The sequence below is a fragment of the Orbicella faveolata genome, unplaced genomic scaffold (genome assembly GCF_042242905.1).
Source record: "Orbicella faveolata isolate gen_17 unplaced genomic scaffold, um_ofav_v1 contig_12, whole genome shotgun sequence".
In the NCBI taxonomy this organism is placed as follows: domain Eukaryota; kingdom Metazoa; phylum Cnidaria; class Anthozoa; order Scleractinia; family Merulinidae; genus Orbicella; species Orbicella faveolata.
In genome coordinates this window covers 11294916-11319593 of record NW_028301539.1, presented here as the reverse complement: position 1 = coordinate 11319593, position 24678 = coordinate 11294916, and the positions used below count along the sequence as shown (strand labels likewise).

Genomic DNA, 24678 nt, shown 5'->3' with positions numbered 1-24678 from the left:
TCGAAAAAATCATGGAAATTTACGATGTGAAGCACTCAAATAATTTAAGGTTAATACAAACTTTTAATATTACAAAACGATAGTCGAAGCGATTGCGAAGTTCAAATGTCGCGCTTGGAAAACGAGACAAGAAGGAGAGGTCGAAGGAAACAGCTCTTTGCGCCGGAAGGAATCTCTTTTAGGGCCGAGCTGACAGAGGCAAATTTAGGTCAATTTGTAGTTAATACTTTTATAAAGTTCTCCATTTAGAAACGTCTTTACATTTTCTAAGGAGGCCCAAAATAAAGAAATGACGAAATTTCCTTTTTAGAAGTGCAGCATCTCTAAATTGTGAAATATTTATTCTATACTGAAGAAATTATTTAGCTAGAACGGTATGTAGTTAAGTAAGAGGCTATTCTTTGCTTATTTTCATTTTCAAGTTTAGAAAATCGTAAATCTTGTCGAAGATCGTATCTAATTTTCCACAGAAAAGTCGAAACTGAGGCCCAGTTTAGACGTCGTGCTTCCGCCGTGCCGAACTAAATTCAGGAATTAAGTTCGACAAAAGTACGGCAGAAGTACGGCGTTTGAATCAAATTTTTGAATTAAGATCGGCAAAGTTGTTTTTCTGCCGTGCCATAGTCGCACCAAATTGCAGTTATGTTCGGCACGGCAGAAGCACGACGTCTGAACTGGGCCTTAACCGCCTCAACTTCCTTGTTCTACAATACATTCGGGCTATTGCAATTTCAAATTCATTAAGAGGAATATATGCTGTTACCCTCGTTTTACGCAAGCTTAAATTTTAAACCAATCCCTTGTCAATATTATTATATTTGGATAATGGTTAACAACTTAAAAAAGTTTGAATCGTTCATGCTTAGCGTAAATAAAATACTAGTCACTCCTAAGCTACTTGCTGAGAGATGGCACTTGACAATTAACAAAACTTTAGGATTAAAAAAAATGTTAATTATGTTTTGCCTTTGTCTTTATACACTTTACATTTCCTTAAGAATGTGTGAGCAATCAAGGAGAACAGAAAATAACAATATCGCGAATTATTGTTCTCCGCATTATAATGAGAGTGATGATGCATGTCGTTCTGATTTTTTAGTTTACGTCTGGGAGGGAACATGTTTTTATTCTCGATGGTATCTATAAATGTCAATGAAACCAGTCGGCATTTTCTTCCACAGATTCAATGGAAACCTAAAGCCATGTGATCTTGATCGTGAATCACGATCTTCAGACGTGGGAATATGGCGAAGAACGAGTATGAAAAACTCAACTCTGAAGAGGACGTTAAAAATGTCAACCCTGTTATAAACGCCAACATCTTCTCCCGCCTCACAATATGGTGGATGAACAAAATCTTCGTCACAGGAAACAAACGGCCGCTCGAGGAAGAAGATTTATTTCCACTCCTGGAGGAAGACAAATCCGAAGTATTAACAGAGAAATTACAAACGGAATGGGAAAAAGAATTGAATAAAAGACATCACGGCAAGAGGCCGAGATTTTGGAAGGCGCTGATGCGGGTCTGCCCGTGGTATGAATATTTCTCAATTATTGGTCTTGTGATGACCGATATGGCAAATAGAATGACTTTGCCAGTGTTGCTGGGATTTCTGATTTCCTATCTGATGGGAATACGGCAATTGGACGTTAGCTTCAAATATATTTTACCCACGTTTATATGCATCACCTCTCTCGGAAGGAACCTCGCTCAACATCATTACCAAAACAGGTCGGCCTTGCTCGGAATGAGATTTAGGGCGGCAGCAACAGGATTGCTTTATAAAAAGGTAAGTACAAGATCCATTGCCTTCAAATGCTACGAAGAACACGTTTTTGAGAGAGCTGCGGGAATATTGTAGTTACAGCAAACCTTCCTGCTCTTTTGGAAATATAAATGAGCGCATCGGAGATCACGAATGCTGATAACGAAGAGTCTCGTTAAATTCATTATAAATTAGGCATTTACCGATTCATTTGGTCACAAAATTATAAAGGTCAGAACTAAGAATGCAACGATGACTTTTAACTATTTTACAACTGCAATAAAACAAATTGTTTTAAAACAACATTGAAGTTAGAACTTTGCATAACTGAAGGTTCTTGAAAAAGCCATTTGGCCTCGCTGACCAAACTAATTGTTTGGTGTTTGAGTTTTGAAATTTAGTGCTTGGCAAAATGTCCATCTTGTTTGATCTTCCTTTTCTCAAGACTAATCATTGCATTAATTCAGAATTTGAGAAAAAGGATCCATATTTTTGCAATGCACAACATACGAAGTATCTCTTGCGTAGATAAGTGGCGTCCACTGATTTGCAAAAAGCAGAATCTATTTTTTCTGACCAGAGAAGCGTAAATAATTCTACGAACGCCTTTGCCAGTTTCTAGTTTTCGCTTGAGTTACTTTAAAAACATCATTATAGAATTTGGAAAATCCGTGGTCTGGCAAAACAATTATTCATTTACCGGCAAGGTCATCTTTTTACTTCAGTATATTTAAATTAATGAGGTAAAGTGGAATGATAATAAAGATTGTATCAACGATATTTTCCAGCAAGCCAAAAGATAAAGGCTTATTAATGTGCAATGCAAACATTACAGTATTTTTGGGAAGCTCATTAACCTTGCATTAAGCAGAGGCTTTTGATGGCCGCCGAATGCGCTTGATTAGATTCAAAAATAAGCTTTCGACATGGTAAAAGAAAGAACTGATATTTTAAACTGAGGCAAATAATGATGCCGGAATTTTGCGGAGGCAATCTGGCTTGGAGCATATGTTTGTACTCTCAAGGTGGTTTCATGCGTAAGTACGTAAAAGGCGTCGTTTCTAGAAAAGTAGTCGTTATTTCTGATCAGAGAACCGTGAAAAAAAGCTTCGATAATGCCACGGCGTCCCTTTTTTATCATTTTTTATTTTTGATCGGAGAAGCGTGAAAGGCATCTAAACAATTTTATGACCATGCTATGAGCTAAATCACAATAGAGATTTTGCTTGTCCCTTCTCATGGTAATTATTGCAATGAGTCGCTTTTACACCCTTTGTGATATTAGTGGGTTATCCGTGTTTCAACACACGTAAGCTTAAAACTAAAATACTGTTTGAAAAATCGACTTTTTCCTTGAATGTACGCGATAGATGCAAAACTTTCGATAGGAGGTACCAAATGTTGCGTATGGCTCCAGAGATGAAATCACTGGAATATGGAGTAAAAACTCTTAGGCCCAGTTCAAACGTCGTGCTTCTGCCGAGCAGAACATAATTGCAATTTGGTTCGACTATGGCACGGCAGAAAAACAACTCTGATTCAGACGTCGTGCGAGAGTCGAACCAAATTCAGAATTTACTGATGCCTCGTAACAATTCTCCTCCTAGCTCCCCGTGGGAACGCAATCCAGCCAAAATATATTAATATAATTTATGAATTTTGTTTGGCGCGACAGAAGCACGACGTTTGAATCGCTGCCGTGCCATAGTCGTGTAGCACGGCAGAGCTTGTCGAACTTAATTGCTTGCCGATCTTAACTTTTGTCGAACTTATTTCCTGAATTTAGTTCGGCACGGCAGAAGCACGACGTCTAAACTGGGCCTTATTAGTAGTCTACAATCTGGCTTATTTTAAGAACAATGCTTCATGTAAAAACATTTCACTTAAAACTAGTAAGCTTTTCTCGGCAGCAGATTTCGTATGAAAAATATTTCTGAGAACAAGCAGTTTGTGTTTTTAAATAATTACGCCTTCGCATTAACTCGTTCATTCATGATCACACAGGCGTAAAAAAAACAACTTTGCAAAATTTCGTTCCTTGAGCCAGGAAGTTAAAAACTGGTTAGGGTATTTCGGTTATTTCACCTTTGTATTCCTAGAGAAAACTGTTTTAAATAAGTGAGTAAGCATTTATTAACCCATGGAAGACTTTAAAACACAAAAATGTGAAAATGTTTCAAGTGTACTTTGACTCGCTTGGTGGGAACTTGAAGGTGCAGATTTAAACAATATTTTGTTTTGATTGCATTTTGAAAAAAAATTTCTAGGTTCATTTAGCGTTATTTTACATATTTACACAAGTATGGTAGACGCTGTATTTTTATCACCGCCCTGTGGGTGAATGTCATGTCGTGATTTGCTTTTATTGTGTTGTTATTACGCGGGTAGGGTGGGGTGGGTTATGGGCACTTGAGATTTTGAGGTCAGCATTTCCAAGACTGGCTCAAATTACTTTGAAACATTTGCACAAAAACTGAGTGTAGAAAACATGTCTTTTATTAAAGAAATAGCCCATTTCCGAGTTGACCTAAGTCTGCCTGTCAAAGCGAGGCCTGGTACACAACCATTCATATGAAAATGAGTTGAATTTGCATGTGAATGAAATCTCATTTTCATATGAAATGATGGCCACTAAGACTCGCTTTGACAAAGAGGCTTACGGTAATTCGGAACTGATGGCGTACTGTTTTCTCAGTATTTGAAGTTGATAAACAGGTCTATTCCGTAAATCGAGCAACGTTCCTTGAATTAACCAAAGTTTTAATCCAAGAACCTTTCGCCATTTCTTTTTCAAGACTGAGAAGTCAATTTGTTTGTCATCCATCACTCTAGGTACTGCGCATGAGTCAATCAAAGCTCGCAAAGATAACATCCGGTCATGTGATCAACTTGGTATCCAATGACATCCAGCGGCTGGACTTGGCCACTCAGAACCTTTTTGCGTCATTGCGATCCCCGTTCGATCTCGTGATACTAGGAATTCTCCTCTGGATTTTGATTGGATGGCAGGCTGTCACAGGCCTGGCATTCGCTCTCATTCTCATTCCCTACGAAGCTGAGATGACAGGCTGGGTCGCTAAGCTTCGAATGCAGGCGGCACGTGTTACGGACAAGAGGCTGGCAGTGATGAATGAGATCGTCTCTGGAATACGTGCGGTGAAGATGTACGCTTGGGAATGGCCGTACAGAGATGTAGTGCGTATGATTAGGAGGTAAGTTAGGGGAATCCTCAAAGGCGTCAGGTCAATTTTCAGTGAAGCTTTGAAAAACAGGAGTAACATGATAGCTCCAGGTGTATAAATGGGTACCGGTGAATTTAATGCTGGGGGTAACCCTGCGTTTTACTAGCATTCCATCATGATGGAAATAGAGATACTCCTAGTCGCTCCATGCTACAGAAATCGGCATAAGCCCGGACCTGATGGGTCACTTGGCTCGTATGCAGACTTTCTCCTATTTGGGCAAATCGGCATTGTTTAACCAGTCTATTGCTTTGTTGTTCTGCTTTTCAGATCTGAACTGTCCTTCCTGCGGAAAATCTACAACATTCTTTCAACGTTTGCTTCCCTGCAGCACACATACGACAGTGTGATCTGTTTGATCGCCTTCATAACACTCATCTTCACTGGCATACGTCTAACACCATTCAATGTGTTTACAATGGTCGGACTATTGTCGGAAAACAGGCGTTCTCTGGTGTACGGTCTGACGGATGGCATGCAGCTCATTGCTGACTGTTTTGCGTCTCTTGAGAGAATTGAGAGCTTTTTGCTGGTAGAAGAATTGAATGGAAAGGAATTAAATCAACAAGAAGACACGACGGGAAATGAAAATGGTGACGAAAAGGAGAAAGACAACAGCGAGACCGTCGAAAAACCCTTCTTGAAGGTGCAGGGCTATGTTATACTTTTAATAAAACTAGTTTTCTTTTTTAGAAGATGCACACTATGGACTCTCTCCTCCGCAGAGACTCAAAGGTCTTTTTTTCGGGCGGGGGAATCCGTTGAACGATACGAGTGCAGACGCTGACTGTTCGCCTGCACTCACCTCGCATAGCGGCTTTCTATATCGACGAAATGAAAACATCGTTATTCCAATACTTGCCATACAAATCGATGGCTTTGTCCATTTCGAAATCAGGGAACCGAAAACAAAGGGACGCAATAGGCAACTCAGGAACATAAAATTGACTCTCTCTGTGCGCAAGCCGATTCCAATGATAAACGTTAACTCGATTTAGAAAGTTTCGGTGGAAGTGGAAGATTGCTGTTAAAATTCAGGTTCCTAGTTTTTTTATTTCCATTTTTGTCATCCGCATCGAGGACAATAGCTAACGATCTATCAGCAAGTTACAGTGCATGAAAGTTTAATGTACCGCTTTAGAAAATGATTGAATGATCTAGTTATATGTGGAAAGGTTCGCTAACGAAGCAACGAAACTCGAGTATCTAACGGTTGAAAACGAAGGAAGGCGTGCCTCAGACAGACATGCAACTCGTTTGTTCACTTTACGGGCAAAGGTTGAAAATATCATTCAATTAGTTTGCCCTCGTTCTCGGGTATGAAAAATGCCCTGTAAAAGAGATTGGATGAGAAACAAATGAATATTAAGTCAAAATGTTTCTATGTCTTGACTATTATAAGGTCATTTAAACAGCGTAAAAATAATGGTTCTTTTTCCAATTCTAGGCGTCCAACATAACTTGCCACTGGAATGGTAAAAACGAAGCTCCAGTCCTAAGCGACGTGAGTATCGAGGTGGCTGAAGGCAAGCTGCTGCTAGTGACGGGTCCTGTTGGTTGTGGCAAATCGTCTCTTCTCTTAGCATTACTCGAGGAACTTCCCCCAAGCACGGGAAAAGTAACGCGCAATGGAAAAATCGTTTACGTCCCTCAAACCGCCTGGGCTTACAGCGGAACGCTTCGTGAAAACATTCTCTTTAACCAGGCGTTCGACCAGGAGAAATATGATCGAACTATCGAAGCTTGCGACTTAAAAAAAGACATTGCTATGTTACCTGAGGGCGACAAAACTCTTCTTGGAGAACGCGGTGCAAGCTTAAGTGGCGGTCAGCGTGCTCGCGTCAATTTAGCACGCGCAGTGTACAGCGATGCTGATATTTATTTGCTGGATGATCCGCTAAGCGCTGTGGATGCCAAAGTTGGCAAACACATTTTTGAGAATTGCATCAATGGGTTACTCAGCAACAAGGTGCGCGTTCTTGTGACGCATCAGCTTCAGTACATGAAGAGCGCGGACTACATTGTGATCCTGGACAAGGGGGGTGTTGTGAAGCAAGGCGCATATCAGCAGATGAAAGAATCTGGGATGGACATTGACTCACTGGAGAAAGAGTTCCATCTCGGACAAGAGAAGTATCATGAAATTGAAGGAGGCAAAATGACTGTTACAACGGATCAGGTATTTTCAGAACCCTTTAAAGAATTCTCATACAATACTGGAAGGTCTAACGCCTGGGAATTGTTCTCCGAGGATCGTGTCCTTAAGTCCAATGCTGAAAAAAAAAAGAAGAAAACCGATAAAATGTTTTGTATTTCTTTTGCAGGAAAACGTCAAGCGCAGAGAACGTCGAGAAAGCGATTGCTCTCGTTTGTCCGCCGGAAAGGGTATGACTACTTCTCAAGAGGACCGTATTGTTGGCACCATATCTTCACGCCTCTACTGGGACTACTTCAGATCGGGCCTGCATGGAGTGCTCTTGTTATTTCTGCTGTTGCTTTTCTTCATTGCTCAAGGTAAATAAATGGTTCTTCTAGGGAAACACCACAGCAGTTTGCAATATACACTATGCAGACACTTTCGCGTCTCCCTGAGATACACGTCTGAAAACCGAGCATAACGCAATTCTGCTTAGATTTCAGTAGCAGTTCTTATTTGTTTACAAATGATTATTTATTTATTTATTTATTTGCTAGCTCAAATCCAATTCCACAGGTGATCAAAATAAAATAAAATAAAGACTTAAATATATTTACAAATATAAAAAATGGAGATATCTAAGTAATTAGGCCAGTTTATACAGAATTCTAGATTCCTCATTTTAAATAAACTGCCTGAGATAAGATATAAAATACATAGAATACTGATAAAGACAAATCGCAACAACAATAAGTGATCCGAAAACTATAAAAATTTCTCCTTATTTAAGTTAGTAGTTGTTTTGACGATCGAAGGATAGGTTGATTGCGCTACATGTACTTGATCACCATGGAATCTCCCAGCCTTTAACTTAGGAGTACATATCTTAGAGGAGTAAACCTTTGATAGTCAAACCAGACTTCCTGGATAATTAGATAGAGATGACTAAATTGTAGTTTTTATTGAACACAATGCAGGACATCGATAAAGCGTGCATTCGTTTTTCATGACAAAGTTATCTCTCGAGGAAGTTCTGTTTTAAACATCCTGGTGGTTAGCCTACTTTAGTAGTGTCAACTGGGCCGTTAAGCAATCATATAACGACTGGGAAATAGCAAGCTTGCGCGTTTTATTCCTTAAAGCTAATTTTAACGTTTCATGCAACACATAGTTTGTGCAAGGAATTTCTGGCTGCCCCTACTAACAGATTATTTTTCCACAGCATCGATCATTTCGCCCAATCTGTGGCTTGTTCATTTGACACGATTGAAGTGGGTTGACCAAAAACACAAGTTAAACCTGATTATCTATGGCAGCCTGGTGGGCGGAGCGCTCTTCCTTGCAGTCCTCCGGGGTCTCCTCTACTACTATACCACACTCAGATGCTCAGAAAACCTGCACGATAAAATGGTTCTGTCCATTCTCCAGTCTCCAGTTTACTTTTTCGACACGAACCCATCCGGAAGAATACTTAACAGGTTCTCAAAGGATATTGGGATCGTGGATGAGTTCCTACCGCCGACCTCGCTGCTTTCCGTACAGTACATACTGCAGACGCTGGCCTCTGTTTGCGTCACTTGCTCCACTAACTACTGGGCGATTATTGGTGTCATTCCCATGGTTACAGGTTTCTTTGCAATTAACAGGTAAACATGGTCAACAGAATAAGCTCATAATTATGACCGAAATCTTAATTTTGAAAAATGAAGGGAGAACAGACGTGAAGTGTTTGGTATGATAAAAGACACATTTATTTACCCTCAGCTAATGTTGAAAGCCGATGGCCAGTGGAGCCGAGAATTAAATTTCAGAAACCAAAAATTGAAATTGAATATAACAGGGTTAAAAACCCCAATTGGCAGAAGGCAATCCAGTTGGAGAAACAATTCCAGCTAATGGTCTATGGGCGACTTGATCCCGCGACCTCCGCATTTCAAGTCGGGGTCCCTAACCATTCAGTCACAAGAACGTTTGTCATTTAGAAATATCTTCCCATTCCGCATATCTTCAAAACGGCAGCCGCAGCAAGGCGGGCGTTTCAACTATTTGCCTTCTAAATGATTTAGTCAGAGGTAACTGAAAAGAGCAAAAAAAAAAAAAAAGAACGAAAAAAAAACTGTTCAAACTGGAAAACGTACATCTTATTCGATGGATCGAAGAAGGCAGAAAATTGGAAAAATTCGTCCGTAATTTTAATGGATAATCGTCAGCAAGTCGACCATTTTTATGCTACTTGGTGCATATCTAGTGGTCCCGACATTACGATTTAAAAAATGTTGTAATCGTTTGACCACGCCGTCATTGGAACATACTGGTAGACGTCGGAAGATAAATGAAATTGGACGAAAGTTTGACTGTGCTGGCCAAACTTCTGTCTAACAGTCAAAAATCCGTGTGGAAATGCCTAACATGTTGCAACATGTCTCACCCATCCAGCCTCAACTTGTCGTAACAATCCCAAAGAAGAAACTCCAAAAATGGCCGTATATTTATTGGCGTCTGTGGTAGAGGAGTTTTCATATCTCTATATTTTTCTTGTGTAGGTATTATCTGAAGACGTCTCGTGAAATCAAGCGAATGGAAGCTATCAGTCAGAGCCCGGTGCTGGCTCACCTGGCGGACACACTCGAGGGAATCATCATTATAAGAACGTACCACATGGAAGAAAAGTTTATGGAAGCATTTAACGAGTAAGAAAACTTTGAGAAATCACGAATTCTGTAAAAGTGGTTTGTTCTGCGCAATCATATTAGCCATTTGCACAAATTTTAATTGTTTCGTAGCCTACTCAATTGCATATTCCACAAGGTAGATGTGAATCGTACAGATTGAAGAGCGGCTTTCACTGATTGTCGAAAGGTGTTGGCTTGAAAATATCGTGCCACTTTTTCATCCAATCAGAGGTAAATCCAAAATCAATTGTGACGCGTTCTCCAACATTTTCCCGCGCTTCGCGTCAGCTGCATAAAATTGCTTCGAATTTTGATTGGTTCTCTGGATTGTTGGTGCCCTTTGTGATTGGCTAGAGTGATTGCTTTTTGTTTTGGTTTTACGACACTCAATTGTAAACCGCACTAAAAGAAATACATAAATCATATTACGCAGGGTACAAGACAGAAGAAGCCAGATCTGGTTTCTTGTGCCTCACAGCGCCCGGTGGATGGGAATTCGTCTTGACTTTGTCTGTACCTTGTTTGTGGCTGTGGCAACATTCACTGGAGTTTTCACAACAACTGACGCAGGTACGCAGGGTTAAAAGAAGCAGCTATCGTTTAGCACTTATCTCTAGATGCGTGAGAATAGAAAGAGAGCTCATTGTTGTAAGAGCCGTATAATCTTCAAAGCTCAAAAATATAATTGGATCACGCGAAACCCAACAATAATGATTTGATTTCGTAGAACAATACTAGACAAATGACAAGAACGCCCAGGTAACCGAAATTAGAATGAAGTTTACAAACTTCCGATTACAATTATGACAAAAATAAAAATACGAGGTTGGGGTACCTCAAAATTTTGCAGCAATGTTGTAAGAACATGGAATTCACAGAAATTGCTGTTTATATTCAGTTAGCATAGTATTTCGGCAGAACAAGTCCGCGAACAACGACTAAACAATTACAGGAAATGAATATACTTTGTACCTCAAACTGGAGAGTTTCAGTTAAATACTAGTAACGCTCTAGTTTGGACGAATATTTGACTACAATCTTACAATCAATCTTTTCGCAGGTACACTTGGTCTATCTCTAGTTTACGCCATCAGTACTGTTGGCCAGCTGCAGTTTGCCATGCGCCAGACAGCGGATGTTGAAAACATGATGACTGCAGTAGAGCGAGTCATAACCTACACAGAGCTCCCCAAGGAACCAACATATGACATCAACAAGAAGGCCCCTCCAGATTGGCCCCAGGATGGAGGCCTTCGTTTTGAGGACCTCTCGCTAACTTACTACGAAGGAGGCCCACAAGTGCTCAACAACATTTCGATAAATATTAATGCAAGAGAAAAAGTTGGCGTGGCTGGGCGAACGGGAGCCGGGAAGTCTTCTTTAGTGTCCGCCTTGTTTCGGATGCCAGAACCAGCTGGGAATATTTACATCGATGGTTTAGCTCTAAGCGAATTTAACGTTCAGAGCACAAGGCCCGTAATCTCAGTCATTACTCAAAACCCGACTCTGTTTAGCGGGCCGTTACGCATCAACCTGGATCCATTCTCCCGCTTCACCGACGCGGAGGTCTGGGGCGTGCTAGAGCAAGTTCAAATGAAATCGAAAATCCAGGAACTTCCGGGAGAGCTTTATTTCGAGCTCTCCGAATCAGGGAACAATTTCGGTGTGGGAGAGAGGCAACTTCTCTGTTTAGCGAGGTCTTTGTTGAATAAAAACAAGATCATTGTCATGGATGAAGCCACGGCTAACGTGGATTTCAGCACCGATAGGAGAATCCAAGAGACAATACGAAGCAAGTTTCAAGATTGTACCGTTATTACAATAGCGCATCGTTTGAACACGATCATAGACTATGACAAAGTGTTAGTAATGGACAAAGGAACAGTTGTAGAATTTGATAAACCTAGTGTCCTTCTACAAGATAACGACGGGGTTCTAACAGAACTATTTCGAAATCAACAAGTAGCGTTATCTTAGTTACAATACCAACTAATAGTTAATACCTAATTCGTTCTACGAGGGGCACCTGAAGGGAGTCATTACGTCATAGGCTTGATTTGTTGAAGACAGTTACCACGACTTCCTTCAGGCGCGTCTCATGATGGAAACTGGTCATTTCATGTAAGTTTTTTTTGCCGCAAGTTTTCAAGGTTCCTTGAAAAATACAATCTACCATAAGCATCGTAGGAAGTGTTGCACCCCTTCGAATTTCATAAGGGTTGTTAGTTCACGAGATTTTAGGATTAAAATGTTCAGTACAGAGAAGAATTACTTAAAAGACTACAATTAGATCTCTCTTGAAGTACTATTTATGCGATTTTCTGCTCCACATAGCCAGAAAAAATTATTTCTCCATCACTGTGAACAGTGGACACTATTTTACAACTTAAAAAGGGCGAGCATATAATTTTAAATTTTTGCTAATGAATGAAGAAGTACATATATCCGCTAAATTAGACGAAAAACTTTAAAAAATTCTCAGTAGGAACGAAACTTCATTCTGTTGATAATTAGAATCAGTAATCAGATCGGCCGTGGGCTGCGTATTGACGGATTTTTCAAGAATTTCAAAATTATAGGGATTAAGTTAAAATAAACGAATGGCTGAAATGTTTTCAAATTTTAAGTTCTCATTCAATAAAATTCTGGTGTCTGAGTTGTTTTATGGTGACATGTGGCAGACGTAATGTTTTTATTAGCTTTAATGATTCGGGCTCAAAGTATTGTTCATACAGATTGCAACATTAATTTAATTCCAGGATTGGAAATTAGTGATCTTTGAAGACAATACTCTCCAGGTAGCGCGATTTTAGCGTAGAAAAGCAGCATAATTTTCGCTTGCTGGGGTTACGGGAATAGGCATAAGTCAAAAAAAAGAAGAAAAAGAAAAAGAAAAGAAACACACACAAATGGTTGCTTCTGAATGCAGAGCGTTCGCAGAGATAGAAATTCCACCGAGAATCGTCTGAACCCACTATTTTGGTCAAAAAGGTTGCTAAGAAACCGTAACATGAACACAAGCGCGTCAATTTCCGAAGCACTTCAGTTTTCTGAAGTACTTGTAAGTTAGAGTTTTCGGGGAACAAGCAACAACTTTTAATTCAAACCCGGGTCTTTTGTTGTTTTGAAGTCGCGAAGAGGTTGAGAAAGAAAAGCAGAAAATGTCCTACTAAAAGACTACAAAGAGATGCTTGATCAAGGTTCATTGCTAACTGATATGTTTAATTTTGAGTTCTTGCCAACAAAACAATGATTTGTCAAGAACAACATCGGTAACCACAACCGTCACAACGAAAAATCCACCGATAAAAGAATTTCTAACGATTAAATACAAGAAAAACAATGATTTTACTCTTAGAATCACTAGTAAGAGTACCATACGAAACAACGGCCAACTTCACAAGCAGCTAATTTATAATACGGAGATTTACGAGAAAATATACATATCTACAGCATTTCTACATCTGTTTTAGATTTTTGAGGGCGTTAAAGGGTAGAATATTTGTTAAGACGGTAAAATCCGATCAGAGACACCTTCCTATCAAGAGAATTTTTCTTTTTGTCAACTCCTGTTGAGAAGCTTCTTCGAATGCAGCCGAGCACAGTGAGCCAGAAAAGTAGCAGGTAAAGTACGGTTTGGTTTTCCGTACATAAATAACGTCGAATAAAATATCTTAAAACCAAACATTTCGCTTCTCTAAATGAAAGTCCGAAACGTGCAAGCAAGTGACAATAATCAAACTAACTCGCCGTTAGTTGTACTGACAACAGTCAGTAAGAACTGCTAACAATGACTTGTATCAAACTACCCTGTACTAACTGTGCCTGCTTCCTGCGAGAAAAACAAGCACTAACATATTTCAGCTCTTATAAGGAAAAATGTTTCAACCATATAAACTTCTGTTCAACTCTGTAAAACCTCATTTTCTCTTTTTTTTTTCAGTTAAATAACAAATATTATCAGGCGTTCTGTATAAGCTACTGATGTTCCTTTAGTGCTTCTCTCTTCATGGCGTTCACATTGGCGACAATTTTAAGCGCGGGACCAAGTTTCATGTGCATAGCGACCACCATGTGTTCCTCGCGGAGCAGCATCAATGCCTGGCCGTCAATCTCCTGCGACACGAACGAGTCTGCGTACTCAGAACAGCCATTAAGGGACCTACACACAACGAACAGTTTTCCATTTAACAAGAATATAACCAATGTCGAAATAAGTTTTCGTGGCGCGTAGACCTTGACGTGAAACCACAGTTTTCGCGCCATTTTAACTTTCTCCGTGAACGCAGAAAGGTTAGTACTACACGTAAGCCAATCAGCAGCTGATTGGCTCAGCTGGCAGTAAGCTAAATCCAAATGGTCACCATGCCATAATTTCGCACCATTTTTCCAATGATTGCGTTCGTCTTATACAACTAGAACTGTGTTAAGAACTGTTCCGGTTTAAGTGACCTTGAATTTTGCTCAACAAAAAAAGATATTTAACAGCGTCGAGGAGACGATAATGCCAAAACGGGCACACTCGTTTTAACTGATGGTCGAAGTCAAACGAAACGACCTTGAAAGGAAAACATTTAGAGGACGTGGAGCCGTCAATCTCTGATAAGCAGCCGCAATTTTTGAGTGTAAAGGCTGGTTTCCATATGATCGCAGACGATCGCAGACGATCGCAGACGATCGCAGACGATCGCGGATCGCAAATCGCAGATCGCAGACGATCGCAAAGAGAGTTGTTTCCATATAATCGCAGACGATCGCAAGCGATCGCAGAGCCGACTGTTGCATGCATTTCGGACAGCGGAACTGTCAAAATTACACGCGCGTTGTGCTGGCGGGAAAATCGCAACAAACAATATGGCGGACGTCGAGGAGGAAATTTTGCTGCAAGCAAATGTATTCCTTCTTTTTGTCAACCTATTTTGAAATTCCCTTGGCACTGCATCTCGCCCCGAGCCAGAAGGTAACGTTTTCAATCGCTTCAGATAACGACCATAAGCAGTTCTTATGTTGCGGAATTTGACCTCCGCCTCAGCCGCCGATAAATTAAATTTCTCCCCGATTTTTTCCCAGTAGTTAGCCTTTTTGTTTTTGTCTTTGAAGTCTTTACTGTTACGGTGGTAAACGCACTGATATCATGCAACTTCCTCCATAAATTTCTCGTTACTAACGTTACCTTGTTCAACGCCAGCCATGTTTACAACAAATAAGCGGTTGCTTTCTTGCAAAGAAGCGTTGAATCATGGGTCGGAATTCAAAATATTATGGGATACCTTTCGATCGCAGATCGCAGAACTTTGGTTTCCATATGATCGCACGATCGCAATTGATCGCAGACGATCGCAGACGATCGCAGAAGATAGAACATGGTTCTATCTTCTGCGATCGTCTGCGATCGTCTGCGATCACGATCGCAGGATCGCAGACGATCGCAGAAATGTGTTTCCATATGATCGCAGACGATCGCAAAACTTTTTGCGATCTGCGATCCGCGATCCGCGATCGTCTGCGATCATATGGAAACCAGCCTTAATAGATATTAACAGCAAGAAATTGACCGTCAAGAAACTCACTTTACGAAGGCAGCGACCTCCTGTACATTCCACTTGGCAGCTTCAACGTGTTCATACAACCACAAGGGTTCCACATCACTTCGTGTCCAGTCAAAGTTAAGCGGGTGAACAGTGTCTGCGAAAACAAAATAATTATTTTTAAAGATTTTCACTGTATTTATTTATTGACGAAGAATCTACCAACAATATCTTCATACATTCTAACAAATCGATTCTCAAATGAATTTCAAATGATTCTTTACCATGGCTTCGTCTAAAAACTTGTGCAAGGTTCTCAGCCAATCGGAGCGAGGCCATTGTTTCTTGTTAAGTCAGGTGTCAAATCAAAACCAACGGTCTTCTGAATTTGTCATGGTTGCCAACAGTTACAGCTTTTATTTATTCTCGTTCTAATTGGGTGATTGCAGGGTAGTAATTGCTTTAAGGTTCGCCGTTGTAAAGCCATAAATTACGGAACAGGTCATGCAAATTAAAGCACGATCGTAGTAATTGTTTTTTTTTTTAAACTTATTTTGAGCGAACATCACATCATTTGTTATTCTCGACAAAACTATTTTTCTAGTGATTCCTTATCCATTTTTCTTACTGGGAAATTCATTACAAACCGTTAGATCGTTGTTCAATAAAATCGTCGAAGTAATGTTGAAAAATCAGAAAGTGTGTTTAGCAAATCATGCAGCAAAATTCGCATAATGGTACAATCTTTTAATCAGGCGGACTTCCAGGGTTAAAATTTGCTTAAAAAATGCTTTAAGCCAAGAATAACTAGCAAGTGCAATTTTCTACGGCAAGATTAAACAAAAGAAAAAAATACTAAAAAGAATTTACATAACATTGCAACAAATTGAAGAAATATCTGCAAGGGACTTGAAATTACTTTCGTTTACCAAGTTCTTCAGTGTAATGAAAGTAATAAATAACAACAGATATCACACAACATGTTCACAAAACCTTACTCATAAATAACAATTTCTCACATCAAGATGATAACATTAACTGAAATGGCTGAAGGAAGCTGGACACAATCATTTTATTTTCCGTGAGAAGCGAGTGCCAGTTGTTTTCCTGTCATCCCGGCGTATTTACATCTAGCCAGTGAAGATATAATTCGTTAAATTGACTTTACTGAAGACGCTAGCTTGAAGTGGAAAGCAAATTAACACAAATCCACAAGATTAAACCAAGACGATGACGAATTTCTTTCTTTCTTTCTTTTGCGATCATAGCACGCGACCTTCGCCAGCAATTGACTGCAGTTAAGTTATATAGAAAAACCGATTCAAATTCTCTACCTTGATCCGAAAAACGCGTTTCTGTTACTATCTAAACGGCGGTACTTTCAAAGCAAACAAACGGCGAAATGTATCAGTACATCGTTTACTACCTGTTTGATCTTCCTCTTCGCTTTTGATTGCCTCTCCGTCAGGAACATTTCTAGGCACCTCTTGTTTTGGTTTGCCCTTGCCCTTTTTTTGATCAGACATTTCGTTTCCCATTTTGACAAGTTTTACTGGAGTCAGTGAAGCGCAATGCCTTACGTCCGCAAAATACACCTGCCAAAAGATATTGGCAGCCAGGACAGCAGTGCTTTAGACTACGACTATGAATAACTTACACTTGATAAGAAAAGTGGCATACCAACTGATATCAAAACATCGTCGTGGAAACTACAAAATATATATTTCTTTCTCCGTGAGAAATGACCGCTAAAGCAAGAAAAAAGGAATAAATGACGCCAAATACGATATTGCTTACTTATCTTGCGCGAAAACAAATCGACCAAAGAAAGAAAAAGGCGAACAAGCAATTTAAAAGGTAAGTTAAAATTCAGACAAGATAGGCACTTTAAATATTAGAATATTCGTTAAGTTAAAGCAGAGGCGGACAAGAAGGGCGGACCTTTTGACACGGAGTTTTGTTTCTCAAGTTACGAACGGAAAGTAAACAAGAAACATAAGCACAAAAAACTAAACCACCTTAGCAAGCAAACCTGGAGAAAGTAGCCAGTCCTAGAGACATTACAGAGCTCTTTGCAGTCATGTACACAACGAACCGGACGGAAACAAATCGCCGCTCATTACGAAAATAAAAAAAAAGTGATTAGCTCCTAGTCAAAACACAATAATGTTTATCTACCAGAATTTTGTATTAATCAAAACACCTTCATCGCAGTTCTAATACTATTTTAAACTACGAAAAGAATGAACAAAATGAGTGAAAATTACGCTTTAATTTAAAATTTACCGTTATTTATAATTTTATATGAAGAAATATGAAATTCGTCCCCAGGCCCTGTCAGCATTCCAAGTGAAAGAACATTGAGTATGGCGTATGAAACGATGGCTTGACGGGAGCTTTCGCATCAAATTAGAGGACGAATGAAAGAGAATTGTGTTTCTCCGACCGCGAGTTAAATGACATACTATGGACTTTCTAAGCCGATGTTCAATTTGGAACAAGTCTTTCATTCATTCATTCTTCAAGTGTAACTTGGCAAATTTTGCGATGAACCATGAGTTCTCGACCCATTCTTTGACTGGTTGCAGAGACATTTCCCGCGCTATTTTTGACTACACTCTTACAGTTGAGCTAACGTATTATGCCTCAGTGAAGTATTAAGCAATTTCATTGCGAAGCTCTTGTATTATTGAATTGGTTATTACAATCTGTAGCTATCGGGATATTAGTTGGCCTTGTATGTTGACAATACAGTGATAATACCATGATTTTTTGATGGGACATTGTTTATTTGCTCCACGATGTGTCATTGGCGGGCCCGAGTGCGACGCACCGTGAGCGGGAAAGATGACCCAAATCTTGCCCTGTGATAGGCTACCTAAGCGGGCAAAATGGCGCATTCTTGTCCGCTCGGGATTGCGCGTTGTGTCCCGCAAGAAAAAAAAATCCATTTCCCTCTTGGTCAATAACCCATATGTTCCCCTAAAAAACCATGTTATTCCTTTACTGTTTTGTGGTGACCATTTTGAATTTAAGTACGCAGTCATCTGATGCGAGGACTGGAATCGAGAAATATTTGAAAATCACTCTAAGAAAGGGTTTGTTACAGACAGTCCATAGTTAGTTGTCCTCTACTAACTATGGACAGTCTGAATCCTGTTAACACATGCTAAAAAGAATTTTTGTAATCAAATTGGTCAACGACAAGTATATATTAAGGGCACAGACTGAGGCAAAACTGAGTTATAGAACTATACGAAATATAAAATTTCTGCTTTCACGCTTACATGCAGAATTACAATTGTAAGCAGCACACTTTAGTTTCCTTCCACGATAGTACAGCAAAAAGTAAAGCCGTGCGGAGGGTTTCTAGTTTTCGTTTCTAAGAGTTAAGGCGCCATTTTCTGCACTTTGTCCAACAAGAGTGTTTTGGGTTTTTAATGTATACTTGTACATAGTTGCAACAAATGCTACTTAGTCCAGGTATTAACAGCTTGTGTAGTATCTCCTCAGATAACAGGAGGCAGATAAAATTATTGCAAGGAAAAGTGGAAGTTTACTTTTAATTCATCACTTAACTTCAACAGCAGTTTTCTCTTCCTTGTAAATTATATACACTCTTTTTTTTGTAAAAGAATATATTATTGTTTTTCCGTGCCAGGCTGAGTATTCTTATTTTTGTGGTGATTTTATGCTGAAAGATATTGTTATGAATATTCTTAGATTATAGTGTATGACATTTCTGTTTGTTGACTTTGATGATGTTGAAGTAATTTTGGAGCCAGACTGTAACAGGCAATGAAAACTGATACGACACACCCAACTAGTTTGTTAGTTTTGCCATTTAGAGAAAGGAACAATTTTATACAATTTTGTATTAAAAACATATACAGCTCAACCCCTATTAAATGGTCACCCTCTGACTGGAAAAAGGAAATTGTGTGAAATTGTGAAACTGCTTTCTTGCTGACTGCTTCTCAGAAAATGTATCTAAAAACAAACTTGGCGATAAAACACTTACAGAACTCAGTTATCACAAAAGATCGTGATTTGTCAGTGTCTTGCAGATCAATATTATTAGCCTCTTCCTTTGGCTTTGGCAAATAAGTGATCTGCTTGCCACTGAGTGACCAATCACTGTATTTTGCTCAACCTCGTCCAATCATTGTTAACTATGTGGCAGGACATGTGTCCCTTCAAATCTTTATTTTGGCCAGAAATAATAGAAATTTGATCAGACATTCATTAGCGATTTATGTAATTCTCATACACAAATAACCTGATAACTCAATCCAAAGCCTCACAAGAAGTACAGTAATAAGAGTGCTTACACAACGATTTTCAAGGCAGATGTTTGTTCACATTTTATGCAAGTCTAGAGAGGCTGATATCAATAAAGATGTCAAATTAAATGGACAATTTCCAAAATTTGAGTGGAAAATGTTTGATGACTACCTGTTACTTCTTCTAGTGTGCAGCCAAAGCATACCAAAAAAATATGAACTGGTATCTGCTGTAACCAAATATGTTCAAAAGTCTAGTGATATTAGGTCAGAAACTTGATATCACAAAATATCAGGGCACTTGGCAAGGTTCTGATTGGCTAGTTCATAGCAGAGCTACCGTGGCTTGAAGGGTCGCCAAGTGGAACCCCATAGCTATAGGAACAGTACCACATGCCAGGATCGAAACAGAAAACAATGCAACTCTTTGTTCATGATCATCATGACTAGTGGCATGGATAATGGATCATGGGCACCTGTGCCCTATGATGACGAGGATAATGACATTGTGCAACATGGTGGCCTTACTCCAGCTAATAAGTTGACTGAGGCATGCACCCTTGGTTTACAGCGTGCATCTTGTAAGATAAGTAACTGTATTATCACTGTTGGTTTTATAACAGATATTTACCTGTGCAATGGAGATTTGTTCACTTACCAAACTCATTTACTTGAATAGAGGCATCTACCATGTATGGACCAGCCTGTTGGTCATAATACTATGAAATAAAAATAAGAGCAAAGGTCAAATTATTTACTGATCATTAAAATACACATAGCACAATTACTGTTATCTTGTAATGGCAGATAACAATTTATAGCAGTGTTCGTTAAAATATATATATTTCAAACTACCAATTACATGCTTTGGTTTGGCCAGATCTAGTTAAGTAACTTTTTAAGAAAATTGCAAAACTGAATCATAGTTTATGAAGATTGGAAATAATATTATTGATGTGATAGCCCACAGTACAGATGTGTTACTGAATTTATTGAAAGAAAATGATAAGAAGTCAGAACGCTAGTGGGGAGGGTGGTGAGTGATTTTGAGGAGAAAAAAAGCGAAACTCACCATGGGTAAAGAATAAGACGACTTTTTATGTGAGGCTAGTTGATTTGCAGTGGAATGCCGTCCACCTCGGGTACGAGCATGAAACGCTACCATCTTACGTGAGCAGCTTACACTGTATCTTCTTGCACAGGAAGTTGAACAGAACCTCTTTGGACCTCTGTGGTGTGGGGCTTCTGTCAGGCGGCCACACTGTTCACAATGTCCAATGCTGGAGTCATCAACAAACACATCATTGAATGCTTCATCATTGCTTGATGGGCTTTCAGCTGAGTAGAGATGAAGAACACCAACAATTTAAATTAAAAGTTATTTCACAGAGGATTTTATTGTAAAGTCAAAGTGGCTAAAGCCACTGAACTTGGAAAATGGATGGCCTGAAAATAGTGGCAATAGACCAATTTTGATATATTAAAATTCAGCCTAACACAACAGACCTCAGCACAAGGCTCTGGGGAATAACTACAGAGTCTGTATGGTTTATTCCCTGGAGCCTCGTGCTGAGGTCTATTGTTTTAGGCTGAATTCTGATATATCAAAATTGGTCTGTTTTGATGCCATTGAAGTGAGTTTTTAATCTGTAGGTTATATATTACTGTAATGAACTAGAGAGGTTAAAAATGAAGTTAAAGCCCACTGGCATTGTTAATGTGTCTGTCAATGTTAAGCCCAAGGGGGGGGGGGGGGGGGGAGAGGAAACACACAGCATATGTGGGGCATTTGACTTTTCAGACGAATTTTTGGTCAAAATCCCCACAGTATGGCCCAAAAAACTAAATCAGATCAAATATCCCCACCTTAGCATAGTGCCGTTGCGTGTTCCCCTTTGGGTGTCTGTTCATTTCAAGAGAGGCACAATTTGCTCTCAGTGGATGAAGAATATTAGAATTCCAATGCTTTATTGTCTGAAAAAAGGTGAGACTAAAAATAAAAATCCATGCAATCTCCACGAGAACTATTTAGAGAGAACTGCAAAGACGAGCAAATGTGATGATGTGATTTAGTGCCATTCCTCCTCACAAAAAAATCAAACGGTAGGGAAGGTAATCCAAATCAAATGCCCCACATGTTACTGTTTGAGGGTCCCCCTTTGAGCTTAATATTGATAGGCACATAAGAAATGGTGTAAAACGCAATGGTAAGAGAATACATAAGGAGATGCAACACTGTTGAAAACATTCATGAAGTCATTGGTGATCCTTGTCCGAGAGGTTACCAGGAAGAAAGTACCGCTTCTAGCTAAGTTAGTACTGGACGCTTGACCAAGTAATAAAATCTCTGTATTGTGGGTTCTCATTTTCTTTCCTATTTGTTTGTTCTTCATTTTCCCTGCCAATATCAGTTAGTTTCCTCCCCTTGTATAATTATTTACTTTCTGATGGTGTCCTCATCTTCAGTTTAGCCCATCCATTGCCCCATGTGGTAAAGCATTAAGGAGAGTTTGACTGCTCCATCAATACCGTCACGTGCATCTAAGCATGAAAACCTGACGTTGAGACATGCTCTAATTGGGTGTCAAACGTGGCATGATTGGTCATCAAACATTTGAAGTTTAATATAGACCGTAATATGAATTTTTGTGCTCTGAAAGACTCTGAAAGTCTTGCTCCTGCCAATATTTCATGGTTATACTAGAAGTAAAACCAATTTTGCAAAAGGAGTATGCATATTGACACAGGTCAGGGTCAATTTCTCTGAAGAAGTCTGCAATGTCCAATCTTTCTGCCATTTCGTGTGCTGAACTTTGAGTGCACCATGGTCTGCTAAACTTCAAATGTTTGATGACCAGTCATGCCACGTTTGAGAACCAATTGGAGCATGTTGCGACGTCATGTATTCACACTTAAATGCAAATGATGGTGTAGGGTTGTGTATGTAATTATATCTTTGATGAGATCTAAAACTGATCTTCAGTAACTAAATGCAGTTATGATCATAGGTTCTGGGGTTTCAATTCTAGGTGTGGGTTAATTATCTCAAGTTTTTTCCCTTTCTTTGCTATGTTTTTAGAGATCTTAGAAATAAATACTATAAGCTTTCTCCCATCTAGGTTTTCTTTATTAACTTTCTAACACCCTCAAAGAACATTTGACTTTAAATAGAAATAGGTAATAGTTCATGTAGAGTCAGTGCCTGATTTAGATCAACACATTTAAGAGTGGATGTCTATTACAATAACGTTGCTCATCACAGCCTTTTGATTGGTTTCTTGTCAGCTTATTTGCAATTCTTTTAAGCCACTTGTATATATTTAAACTCTACCAAAAGATGTAAGCTTTCCCAGTTACAAAACCACCCACATCTCCTTAGAGACATAATGTGTTACAAATGTAAGCCAAGGTATAAACAAGTGTATTAAATGTGTTAGCTGTATCTCTCATTCAATACAAATGTAAACGGAATCAAAAACACCACAGAACAGGCTGTTCATTATATCGCACCTTCAAATCCAACATCCATTTCCACATCTCCATTTTCGTAATCTTGGTTGCCATTGAGCTGGTTTTGGTTCACTTCTTCAGTGTCATCACCCGACTATATCAATCATGGAAGTTTGATATTTTTGTTAATAACACTTTAAACTTAGGAACACTTCCAAAATACTGTATGGCAAAGGGTATCTTTGCATGAGGTGTTCACTTGAAAAGGTGCCCTCCATCAAGAGAAGGCTCCTTAAATTATTGAAGATTTCATTTTACAAGTGGTCGTTGGCTGTGGGAGGTATACCTGAATAAACAAGGGGTTTGCTATGATGGGAGGTCTCTGTTACTGGGAGGTGTCTTATGATGTGTCTAATACTATTGTAGGCTTGATTTCCACCGATCTCTTGTATCTGGTCTGGTTGTGTCGGGCTACTTTCCTGAACAGTGGCTGGTAATTGAGCCTAACACTATTGTGGAGGTTGCTTTTCCATAAGGGAGATATCCACTTACAACAAGTATCCAATATTATGAGATGTCTGTTGCTCAGCGAGCTGCCATGTATAGCAGATGTCTGCTGATGGAAGTATCCATTTATGAGAAGTGTCAGATTATGGGGAGGTGACCACTTACATGTACAGTGTCAGGTATCTTATAACACTTAATGATTTCTTGCGTGTCTGGCGAGGACCATAACTAAGCATGAACTAGCAGAAGGAGGTTCATAAGAAGGTTGCTTTTGATCCTTTGTAGGATTATATACTAGGTAATAAGTGACCATAGTCAAGTACAAAGCCTGGGTATTATTTTGTTATGAACTTGGCCTAACTTGTGATTAAGTCAAAGCATGTAATCAGAGAGGGGGAGATTTACTCTCGTTTTCAGTTTCACTAATATTAAGATTAATGTTAATCACTAGGAAATAATAGTAATAAAAAAAACACAACGACGATTTGGTGGCTGGCTAATAAATTAATTGGACAGCATGTTAAGTATCGGCGCTAAGAATTAAAAAGACCAAAATTAATTTAAGCCACATGCAAGCTCTGACAGCCCGAGATTAACCGAGTAAAATATATGTACAGTACTTGAACAAAAAACACCTGTGTGTGAATAAGTCGACGCTGCAATATTATCAGACGCTATTAGTAAACCTTTACGCGATTTTGGAATTTAAACTGACAGTTTTTACATACATTGATTCCTACGTGATAATGAAATGAGACCAGTCTTACCGTGAAGGGATAGTTGCTCTCTTGTATGATAAATCCTTCTACAAAGTGTGTTAGAATTCTCGGCGATGCACTCCGTTTCGAAATACGGCCTTGGTCGAGATGTAGCGTGTTTGCCACCATTTCCATTACTTTTCAAAGTTTTACATATCGGTAGTGCGTTTAGCAGAGAAGGATTAAGTAATCATCAGCCTACAGTTGTTCTAAAGAAATCTGTGACAGGAAAAAACGGACAAAGAGTACAAAGCGACCAAAGCGACAAAACATCAAAATGGCGACATGTGTCCGCCTGAGCCCGCAATGCAAGAGCACAGTTGGCTTTGGCATCG

General features: G+C 39.3%; 2 protein-coding genes and 1 long non-coding RNA gene across 4 annotated transcripts; 2 read left to right on the top strand and 1 right to left on the bottom strand.

Moving 5' to 3' along the window:
* The first annotated feature begins 1244 nt into the window (after positions 1-1244).
* LOC110063049 (ATP-binding cassette sub-family C member 4-like) lies at positions 1245-12488 on the top strand. The gene is made up of 9 exons (XM_020770003.2): positions 1245-1790; positions 4599-4978; positions 5279-5654; positions 6456-7187; positions 7333-7522; positions 8368-8791; positions 9689-9835; positions 10251-10387; positions 10878-12488. The coding sequence occupies exons 1-9, from the start codon at positions 1245-1247 to the stop codon at positions 11792-11794; spliced, it is 3849 nt and encodes a 1282-aa protein (XP_020625662.2). The 3' UTR covers positions 11795-12488.
* A 530-nt stretch (positions 12489-13018) lies between these two features.
* Positions 13019-24667, bottom strand: LOC110063052 (polyhomeotic-like protein 1). 2 transcript variants are annotated; one of them, XM_020770006.2, is made up of 6 exons: positions 24353-24667; positions 23139-23232; positions 20701-20966; positions 20287-20347; positions 15388-15502; positions 13019-13979 (listed from the first exon to the last, which is right to left on the bottom strand). In XM_020770006.2, exons 1-6 carry the CDS (start codon positions 24476-24478, stop codon positions 13796-13798), a joined length of 846 nt encoding a protein of 281 aa, XP_020625665.2. In that variant the 5' UTR covers positions 24479-24667; the 3' UTR covers positions 13019-13795. The 2 variants fall into 2 exon arrangements, with proteins under 2 accessions (XP_020625665.2, XP_020625666.2); XM_020770007.2 differs by having other exon boundaries at positions 20812-20966; positions 24353-24666.
* On the top strand, positions 17021-19014 carry LOC110063053 (uncharacterized). The gene is made up of 2 exons (XR_002298189.2): positions 17021-17202; positions 17677-19014. It is a non-coding gene; the product is annotated as an uncharacterized LOC110063053 (long non-coding RNA).
* Positions 24668-24678: the final 11 nt, after the last annotated feature.

Coding starts and splice junctions, on each gene's coding strand:
- LOC110063049 (XM_020770003.2), top strand. CDS start 1,245: ATGGCGAAGAACGAGTATGAAAAACTCAACTCTGAAGAGGACGTTAAA. Junction 7,188..7,332: donor TGACTGTTACAACGGATCAG/GTATTTTCAGAA, acceptor TTTCTTTTGCAG/GAAAACGTCAAGCGCAGAGA. Junction 10,388..10,877: donor TTTCACAACAACTGACGCAG/GTACGCAGGGTT, acceptor ATCTTTTCGCAG/GTACACTTGGTCTATCTCTA.
- LOC110063052 (XM_020770006.2), bottom strand. CDS start 24,478: ATGGAAATGGTGGCAAACACGCTACATCTCGACCAAGGCCGTATTTCG. Junction 23,233..24,352: donor AGAGCAACTATCCCTTCACG/GTAAGACTGGTC, acceptor TGATTGATATAG/TCGGGTGATGACACTGAAGA. Junction 15,503..20,286: donor TATTCAAGTAAATGAGTTTG/GTAAGTGAACAA, acceptor TTGTTTTCGCAG/ACACTGTTCACCCGCTTAAC.